At 37.7% G+C, this 10,764-nt stretch overlaps 1 protein-coding gene across 1 annotated transcript in view; it reads left to right on the top strand.

The window, feature by feature from the left end:
- Positions 1–10,764, top strand: part of KNL1 (kinetochore scaffold 1) — a 74,667-nt gene that overhangs the window by 31,188 nt on the left and 32,715 nt on the right. Inside the window, exons 9-10 of the mRNA XM_006158693.3 lie at positions 7,747–7,799; positions 9,512–10,761. Of these exons, the coding sequence (XP_006158755.1) occupies positions 7,747–7,799; positions 9,512–10,761 (1,303 nt within the window). The remainder of the gene's footprint in view (positions 1–7,746; positions 7,800–9,511; positions 10,762–10,764) is intronic.

Raw genomic sequence — 10,764 nt, 5'->3', positions numbered from 1 at the left:
CGCCGCAATCCCTTCTCCTCCATTCTCCTCTCAGGATCTTGGGCACGCATGCACACGCACCTGGCGTGATTTTTAAGCCACCAGCTCTGGGACGCGAACCACGGTCGACTACATGGGAGTCCAGCAACATAGCCATTACGCTAACTGCTGGTCCCTGTATTTATTTTCTTATCCTTACAATTCATTCTTCATATTTCTTAATCTGATTATATTTCCTCCCAGCTTAAAATAGTTCAATTTACCTTTCAGGATAAAGCCCTCTCTCCTTAGCACTGGCATAAAAAGTTCTTTCTAATTTAGCCTCTCTTCTTTTCCAGCTTATTCTCATGTTTTTTATGGAACATATCCCATGCTTTAGTTCATGGTGAATTCTTCTTAGTTTTTTATATGGACTCTTTTTTTTCTGCCTGTATTCATTTATAAATGCTATTTTGTTTGCCTGAAATGTTCTTCCTACTCCATTTTGTGTGTTAGTCTTTTCATTTTTCATTACTTAACACCTTTAGTACTATTCAAAGTAGCGATTCCACAAACAGTTAAAGTCCATGATAGAAAAGGAACTTGTGGCCAAACAGGTGATGTGGTGGTTAAGGTAGCCGGTTTCCACATGGCTGACAACATGGTTCGAGTTGTGGACCTGGCAGCTCAAAAAAACATGTCAGGTTCGTATGTGTGCGTGTCCAAAATCCCGAGAAGAGAGTGAAGGAGAAGGGATTGTAATGTGGTCATCCTCCCTACCCAGTGCTTTCTGATTCTTCCTCCTCCCCCGCCCCGTCTCTCTTTTGCACACATTCTCTATGGAAAATTTGAAAAAAGAAAAGAAAAAGGAACTTGTACCATAATGTAAAATAACTGCTACTAAGCCACTGTTAGGTTCAGCTGACATTTATTTTTAAAAAGGCTTTATTTTTAAGAGTTTCTTTTTTTAAAAAAATCTTATTTATTCTTTGATTTATTTTAATTTGACCAAGAAAAACAGACAGAGAGAGAAGGAAAGTGAGAAAGCAAGCCACCAGGTCTGGGTCTTGAACCTTGGTCAGCCATGTGGTAGTATCTAGTGCCTTAACCACCATGTCACCTGCTGCCCCCAACAAGGCTTTCTTTTTTTTTTTTTTTTTTTTTAATAATTCCTTTTTAAATTGTTTTTTTTTATTTATTTTTTTTTTTTTTTTTTTTTTTAATTATTCCTTATTAAATTGTATTTATTCGTTCATTTTTTTTTTTTAATTTGACAGAGAGAAACACAGAGAGAGAGAGAGAAAGAGGGGAAGTGAGAAAGCAAGCCACCAGGTCTGGGTCTTGAACCTTGGTCAGCCATGTGGGAGTGTCCAGTGCCTTAACCACCATGCCACCTGCTGGTCCCAAGGCTTTATTGATGAGGAATTATTATATGGTTTACATTTGCTGGAAGTTCCTTATCTCATCATGAATTAGTAACAAGCATTTCAAAGACTGGCACCACAGTTCAAGTAGCACTTGAACAGAGACTTCTCTGATAAACCAAGGAGTTCATCACTATGTTTTGTGCTCTCACAACACCCTTTTTTACTTCTCAGTCTATTTCAGAATTTATCATATTTACTTTTGGCTCACTTATTAAACTGTGAACTCTTAGAATCCAGAAACACTGGTTTAGTTTTTTTTTTTTTCTTTTTTTAAAAAATTTTAATTTGTAGAAGGCATGGCTATTCACCAGAGAATAGCAGCTCCTAATGGGGCATAGTCACATCACAATCCCTTCTCCATTTTTCTATCCTGTCAGGATTAGGGGCACACATGCACCTAGCATGTTTTTCAAGCCATCCGAACCAAGATTCAAACAGTGGTCTGCCAAGTGGGACCCAGTTCCCTTAACCACTGGGCTACAGGACTGGCTCTTGTTTTTCTTTGTGCCTTAGTAGACAGTTGAGTTTTTTTTTTTTTTTTGCGTGTGTGTGTGTGTGTGTGTGTGTGTGTGTGTGTGTGTGTGCGTGTGTGTATTTAAGGTTTATTTTATTTAAAACATTATCTGAGTAATAGCCAAACCATTATCTGAGTAATAGCCAATGCCACTATGTACAGACAAGAGATAGGGAGCTTTATTTGTTGGTCTCTTCTTCTTCAGATAGTCTTGATGATCTCTTACTTCTTGGCCTGGAGGCGCTCATCACGGCACTTTCATACTTCCTTGGTCTTAGACCTGTGGGCCTCAGCCTCATCTGCCAGCTTTGCAGTCCTTGTCTGCCTTCATCTTGTGGATATGCTCCATAAGAATTAGCTTGTTCTTTTTTTTTTTTTTTGGAGAGGTTTTTGCTATAGGACGCATGCGCTCTCTAGAAAGACAGAGAGAGACAGAGAGACAGAAAGCAAGAAAGCACCCCCCTGGGGGGATGGACATGCCGCAATCCCTTCTCCTCCGTTCTCCTCTTGGGATCTTGGGTGCACACACACATGTGCCCAGTGTGAGTTTAAGCCACTAGGTCCAGGACTCAAACCGCAGTTAACTACATGGGAATCCAGCAACATAGCCATTATGCCATCTGCTAGTCCCAGAATCCGCTTGTTCTTGAACACATTCCCCTTTACCTTTAGGTACAGGCCATGATACATGTGGTGATCAATCGTCTTAGATTCACAGTATCTTCTGAGCAGCTGGCGCAGAGTCCTCATTCTTCTCATCTAGGTCACCTTCTCTGGCATTCTAGCATTGGCTAAAATTCCTTTCACTTACCTACGCCCATATGCCTGCCCTTCCGGCGAGCCAAGGTGTTTTCCAGCATTGAGCCTGGGAATGGACAGTCACAGGCTTGCAGATGATCAGCACATCTTTTTTCTGCTTCCGGATCTGCTGACGGGAATTGACTTTGGCAGTTTCACTGGTCTCATTGGGGTCCAACCAGACCTTTTTGCCACAGCAGAGGATACTAGAGGCAAGCCTCTTCTGAACTCTGAGCATACTCATGGCTGTGGCTCCAGTGGCAAAAGGAAAGAACCTGCGTGTTTGTTTTTAAGTTTATTTATTTCATCCATGAGAGAGAAAAATAGTCACTCCCAACATGATCTTCACACTGCAATTCAACTCTCAACCTCAGCCTGACTGGATAACAGTCAAACACATGCACACCTAGTCGCATGTAGAGGCCTCGGGATAAAAACTCAGCACTTTTCCATGTGAGTCCAGAGTTGGAGAGCTTGCATTACTGCCATGCCACTGTCTGACTACTGTTTTTTTGTAGATAAAGTCTTGCTATGTTACGGTCCTATTTCAGCCTCCAAAGTAACTGGGACTGCGTATGTTTCCTACCACACTCATTGGATGGGCCAGGAATCCAACCTGGGCAAATAGCAGTGTCTACCAGCACCCGCTAATGAAGCTGGGCTAATAGTTCATTTTGTTGCACATACCAGGTTCTGAATTAGTATTTGTTGAATAAATGAATGGAAGCCTGGTATCCAGTTTTGAAAAGCCTGTAATTATATCATAGCACTCAGGGTTGCCATACATTTTTTAATATGTTCTAAGATTTGCCTTTACACTTAATTACTTTCTTTTCTTTTTTAGTTTTAATATAGGGTACATGTACTTGCCAGAGAGACAGAAAAAAAGATAAGGAAAGTGAGAAATCTCCCTTCAGGGATATGGCTATGCCACAATCCCTTCTTCTTTATTCTCTTTTTGGAATCTTAGGCATACACATGTGTCTGGCATGTTTTTCCAGCCACCAGGTCCAGGACTCAAACCCTTCAGTCAACTGCATGGAATCTAGCTGCCTTAACCACTATACCACTGGCTGGCACAAAACTTAAATATTCTAAAATGTATTTCCTGTTGGAGCCTGCCAGTGGTGTGGTGTTTAAAGGCACTGGATTCACACATGGCAAACTGTAGTTTGAGTCCTAGACCTGGTATCTTGCTTTCTTGTATTTCCTTTTTCTCTCTCTCGTCAAATATTAAAAAATAATAATAATAATAGCAAGTTTCAGTAAATTCAGGAATTCAGTAAATAAAAAATTCTTCTAAACCATGTATTTCTTGAGGACCAGCAGTTGGCGTAATGGCTATGTTGCTGGACTCCCATGTAATCGACTGCGGTTCAAGTCCAGGACCCAGTGGCTTAAACTCACACCAGGAACATGTGCGTGCGGGCCCAAGATCCCAAGAGGACAAAGGAAGAGAAGGAATTGCAGCATGGCCATTCCCCCTGAGGGGTGATTTCTTGCTTTCTGTCTCTCTGTCTCTTTCTGTCTTTCTGGTGAGTGCACATGCTCTATAGCAAACACCTCTTTAAAAAAAAAAAAAAAAAGTATTTCCTGTTTTAGTACAGATCTTCAATCCCTTCCTTATTTCCAAAGTCCCATTTGTTAACTAACCTTTTATATTTCAGTTTTAAAATTTATTGAATCTAATCCTTTTTTTTTTTAAGTATTTATAATAAAACATGTGCATGTTCATGTCTTAGAGAGAGGAAGAAAGGGAATGAGAAAGATGAGCATGCTCCACAGATCTGGTCACATCATGATTCTCTTCTTCTAGTTCTCTAGTTCTGTTGGATTTTGAACTACTGGCATGTATGCCTGGTATGTTTCAGGCTGATCTGGTAGAGGATTTGAACCACAATTGCTACATGAAATTGGCTTCCGTTTAGCAGCATATTACCAGCATATTACACAGAGCTGACCCTTTATAATCATTTTCCTTGTCTCTTGCCCTAATGTAAACTCTTACCAAGTTGTATCTGAGCTAGTGTAGTAGCTTCCTTATTGGTCATCTTGAATCTGTTTTCTTCTTTTATTCTATTATTTTCATAAAATGCATTATACTTTATAATGAAGTTTTTTTTAAATTTTTTTAAAAAAGAATTATTTTTATTTAACTTTATTTATTATTATTATCATTATTATTTTCCAGGTTGATCCGAGAGAGACAGAGAGAGAGAGGAAGTGAGCAAGCAAACCACCAGATCCGAGACTTGAACCATGGTCGGCCATGTGGGAGTCTAGCGCCTTTAACCACCATGCCACTTGCCAGTCCCATAATGAAGTATTTTTATAAAATGCATATATCTCACTATGAGAATATAAAATTCCAGGTTTTTGTTTGTTTTATTGCCAGTAGGGATATTAGCTTGCCAGAGACAGAGAGACAGAGAGAAGGCACCTCCAGTGGGATATGGTCATGCCATAATTCCTGTCTTCCACCTCTCTATCCTGTCAGGACCCTGAGGATACACACACATGCATTACCATGTTATTCAAGGCTCTAGGGCTGGGATTTGAACTGCAGTTAACCATATGGGATCCAGCTTTCTGTGAATAACACTTAACTATTGCACTATGGGTCCAGCCCTCTAGTTTCTTTTTTTTCTTTTTCCTACCCACCCTATCACCGCCCCCCTCAAATTTCTTACTATAGTATAAAAAATAAAATCTGATCTTAATCTTTCAATCTCATACTGGTTACTCTTGACCATGTAATTTCTACTATCCAAGAAATAAAAATAAAGAACTAAAAATAATTAGTAGTCCCGTCTTTCTACTTTTAAAATTCTTTCTTTTAAATCACCAACACATTCTAATATATTTTATTCACACAGAGGGTATAGTAACCACTGATCTCTCATTAAAAGAAGACAATTAAAAGTCTTAATGAAGTGGGCCGGGAGGTGACATGGTGGTTAAGGTTGCAGGATTCCCACATGGCTAACCATGGTTTGCATCCCAGACCCTGGTTTCTGTTTTCTTCTTTTATTCTATTATTTTCATAAAATGCATTATACTTTATAATGAAGTTTTTTTAAAATTTTTTTAAAAAAGAATTATTTTTATTTAACTTTATTTATTATTATTATCATTATTATTTTCCAGGTTGATCCGAGAGAGACAGAGAGAGAGAGGAAGTGAGCAAGCAAACCACCAGATCCGAGACTTGAACCATGGTCGGCCATGTGGGAGTCTAGCGCCTTTAACCACCATGCCACTTGCCAGTCCCATAATGAAGTATTTTTATAAAATGCATATATCTCACTATGAGAATATAAAATTCCAGGTTTTTGTTTGTTTTATTGCCAGTAGGGATATTAGCTTGCCAGAGACAGAGAGACAGAGAGAAGGCACCTCCAGTGGGATATGGTCATGCCATAATTCCTGTCTTCCACCTCTCTATCCTGTCAGGACCCTGAGGATACACACACATGCATTACCATGTTATTCAAGGCTCTAGGGCTGGGATTTGAACTGCAGTTAACCATATGGGATCCAGCTTTCTGTGAATAACACTTAACTATTGCACTATGGGTCCAGCCCTCTAGTTTCTTTTTTTTCTTTTTCCTACCCACCCTATCACCGCCCCCCTCAAATTTCTTACTATAGTATAAAAAATAAAATCTGATCTTAATCTTTCAATCTCATACTGGTTACTCTTGACCATGTAATTTCTACTATCCAAGAAATAAAAATAAAGAACTAAAAATAATTAGTAGTCCCGTCTTTCTACTTTTAAAATTCTTTCTTTTAAATCACCAACACATTCTAATATATTTTATTCACACAGAGGGTATAGTAACCACTGATCTCTCATTAAAAGAAGACAATTAAAAGTCTTAATGAAGTGGGCCGGGAGGTGACATGGTGGTTAAGGTTGCAGGATTCCCACATGGCTAACCATGGTTTGCATCCCAGACCCTGCTTTCTCACTTTCCCTTTTCTCTCTCTTCTCTCTCTGGTCAAATTAAAGCGATAATAATAATAATTAAAGTTAAATGAAAAAAATACTTTTAAAAAAATGGTCTTAATTGGGGGCCAGCAGATGGTGTGGTTAAGGGCACTGGACTCCCACATGGCCAGCTGTGGTTCAAGTCTTAGACTTGGGGGCTTGCTTTCTTGCTTTATTGCCCTCTCTCACACATACACATACTCTACCCCTCTCTGGTCAAATTAAAATAAATAAATAAATGGATAAATAAAGTTAAAGAAAATAATTCTAAGGGGAAAAAATGGTCTTAATGAGGGACCAGCAGAGGACATAATGATTACATCCCTAGACTTTTACCTAGTCATAAGTCCTTAAGAACAGCTTAATAACTGGTAAAAATATGCATAACTGATGAAGAGGCTTAGAGAAAAGTCAACTCTTGTAATATATCTCTCTCTCTCTCTTTTTTTTTTTTTTTTTTTCTTCTTCCATCCTTCTGTCCCTCATCCTTTCTTTTCTACTGCTAGCTATTATTAGGAAATCTTGAAAACTTTCTCTGATTATTTTCTACGGCTTCCCATACCACGGTGTTGCTGTACCAAAGAATCTGAAACAATGCCCACATTTCCCTCCCAGGTGGTCTGCACCCTGCTGGTGTCCCCTGATTTCCTCTTGGCCTATTAGTGATTGAGGCTGTAGGCAGGGCCTTGGTAAGTCCTGCTTTGTTTATTGTTCAAACAGACCCTCTATAACAGCAGCACATGTCAAAGAAGACTTCTTCGGAATTTAATTTATTCTCATGTAATGAGGCTGCCAAGAAAAGATCAAGGTAAAAGCCAGACTTCTCTTTTTTAAAACAGAGCCTATAAGATCCTGGCTTTTTTTTTTCCTTATAGCCTTCTCTCTGACCGACATCTTTACACCATCCAAGCTATAACACTTACAGTTCCTTTCAAATGCCTCTTGCCTCTGTCCCTTTGTGTTCGTCATTTTGGTTAATTACTGGAAGATGGCGGTTCCGTCCAAAAGGCATATATATTTTTTTCTGACTAGTTTTTTTTCTTTTCTCTCATTAGGGATGAACACATTGCTTTGTGGTCCCATTCAGACTAAGTTGCAACAGAAGGAGGTATGAGTTTATGCAAATGCTTTCATATTAATATTTTAATCTCTTGACAGTTAAAAAAAAACACAGTTTAGTGGTCATGGCATGATTTAGGAGTGACTTAAGAGAATGAATCATCATAGACTGGAAAAAGTTCCTACGTTTTCAGTTAACTAAGGATAGTTAAATCACTGTCAGTTTAAATTAAAGAGAGATATATTGTACTAGGACTTCTCAGACTTCAAAGAGCATATTAATCCTCTCAGGTTTTAACAAAAATTAACTAATTTAGAACACATTACCAACTAGCTAACAATATAAGCAGGATTTTGTTAAATCCTGAGATTGTTGTCCTGTAGAAATGGAATGTTTCCAATAATTTCCTGAGTGATGGTAATGTATATATCCACAAACCAGACTTTGAATAGTAAAGAGACTATGTCATTGTAAATGAAACCACCACAATACAAGGTGTAATATAAATTGACCATTATGCTCTGATGCCTTTCTACGAGTTCTCCTCTCCCCATCCAGGACAGGAATGATCTTATTTCTGTATAGTAATTAGAATTTTCATGCTGGTTACATTAGGTGTTGTCAATCTTTTTCATTTTTCAGTCATTCTAGTGGGTTATAATTAACCTTGTTTTTTTTTTGTTTGTTTGTTTGGTTTTTGAAGAGTTTTTTTGCTATAGGGCACATGCACTCTCTAGGAAGACAGAGAAGACAGAGAGGCAGAAAGTGAGAAATCACCCCCCGGGGGGAAAGCCATGCCGCAGTCCCTTCTCCATTCTCCTCTTGGAATCTTAGGCACGCATGCATGCACACGTGCCCGGTGTGAGTTTAAGCCACTGGGTCCAGGACTCAAACCGTGGTTGATTACATGGGAGTCCAGCAACATAGCCATTACGCCAACTGCTTATCTCAACCTTTTATTTTATTTTATTTTATTTTATTTTATTTTATTTTATTTTATTTTATTTTATTTTATTTTATTTTATTTTATTTTATTTTATTTTATTTTATTTTATTTTATTTTATTTTATTTTATTTTATTTTATTTTATTTTATTTTATTTTATTTTATTTTATTTTCAAAGAATTATTTATTAATTTAACTTTATTTGTTATTATTATTTTTTAATCTGACAAAAGACAGAGAAAGAGAAAGTAAGAAAGCAAACTACCAGGTCCAGGACTTGAACCTCAGTCGGCCATGTGGGAATCCAGCGCCCTTAAACACCATTCTACTTGCCGACTCTCCAAACTTTTATTTTTAATTTGCCCCAAAATACAAATAAATTACTCACAGAACTTAGAAAAAAACATTTTTTTCTCTTCAGGTTTTTGCCATAGGGTGTGTATGCTCTTTAGAGAGGAGAAAGATAAAGCGAGGGAAAGTGAGAAATTACCCTCCAGGGTCCACAATCCCTCCTCCATTCTCTTCTCAGGATTTTGGGCATATACGCATGTGCACCTAGCATGATTTTCAAGCCACCTGCTCTAGGAGTTGAAGTAAGGTTGGTCATGTGGGAATCCAGCCACCTTAACCACCATGTCACCTGCTGACCCAAGAAGAAATTTAGTAACAAATAATGTACAACACCATATCACTAATTCAAACAAGCCAATGTATTATGAAACCATTACTGAAGATTGTTTATATAGTATGTGTGTTAAAATACCTTTTTAGAAGTTTGAATTTGACCCAATCACTTATATTTCCTTTCATTATAGTTTTCAGTTATGGAACACAACCATGGAAGCAAGCATGCAGATGACCCGACAGTCATCTTTTCTGATGAAAACCAGATGGACCTGACGACAAGTCATACTGTGATGATTACCAAAGGCCTCTTAGATTGTACTAAAAATGAAAAGTCTCCCAAAATAGATACCACATCATTTCTTGCTAACTTAAAGCTCCATGCTGAGGATTCAAGAATGAAAAAAGGATTAAATTTTTCCAAGGATCAAAACACTTCTTCAGAAAAGAAAATAAACTTTAATGATTTTATAAAGAGATTAAAGCCAGGAAAATATACTTCTTCTAGAGGGCCTGATAAGGAAAATTCTGAAATACCTATTTATTCCAAAGAATCAGGTAGTGCCTCTTCTACACAACAAATGAATTTATCTCTTAATGTAGATGAGAATATCAGTAATAGGACCAGAATCTTTAGAGAACAAGATGATGGGATGAATTTCACTCAGTGTCATACAGCCATTATTCAGACTTTGGTTCCCACATCCAATGAGGTCAGGTTACAAGAATTTAAAGGTGATGTTACAATTCATGGCGATGACATTATGGACTTGACAAGTAACCACACTATGAAGATTTTACCCACAGCAGATGATAATTTATTTGGAATAGAAAATCAAACTCAGAATCCCATGATGGATATTACAAAAAACTGTGGAACTAACATTCCAGGAAAGCAAACAGTTTTTGAGAATAAACAAAATGCTGCTTTCAAAAATCCTTCCTTAAATTCTGACGATAAAATGCATATTATTAGAAGTCATGTTATGGAGTCACAAACTCACACAGTCACAAAGACTTCTAATCAAGATGCCATACCACTGACCTTGGCCCCAGAATCTGTATGTTCTAGTTCAGCTATTCAAGGTTATAAGACAGTTTTCTATTCTTGCTGTAATGATGCCATGGACTTGACCAAGTGTCTTTCTAGTATGAAAGAGGAGAAAAATTTGCTAGTGCATGATGATAATTCTAAAATGTCGTCCAGTCCAGATGCTAGCTTTGTTCTCAGAGAGAAAACTATTTATTCAGGAGAGGATAGCATGGAGATTACTAAGAGTCACACCATTGCAATAGATAATCAAATTTTTATACAAGATCAGACAAATGTACAGATACCAGCTGCACCAATATCTGAAAAAGAAATGATGCTCCAAAATTACATAACTATGTCAGAATATGGGAAAGTGAATGAAAGTTGTATCTCAGGTCCTCATATTTCTAG

Source organism: Tupaia chinensis, unplaced genomic scaffold (assembly GCF_000334495.1).
Source record: "Tupaia chinensis unplaced genomic scaffold, TupChi_1.0 Scaffold000605_1, whole genome shotgun sequence".
Lineage (NCBI taxonomy): Eukaryota > Metazoa > Chordata > Mammalia > Scandentia > Tupaiidae > Tupaia > Tupaia belangeri.
This window is presented reverse-complemented; position numbering and strand designations above follow the sequence as displayed.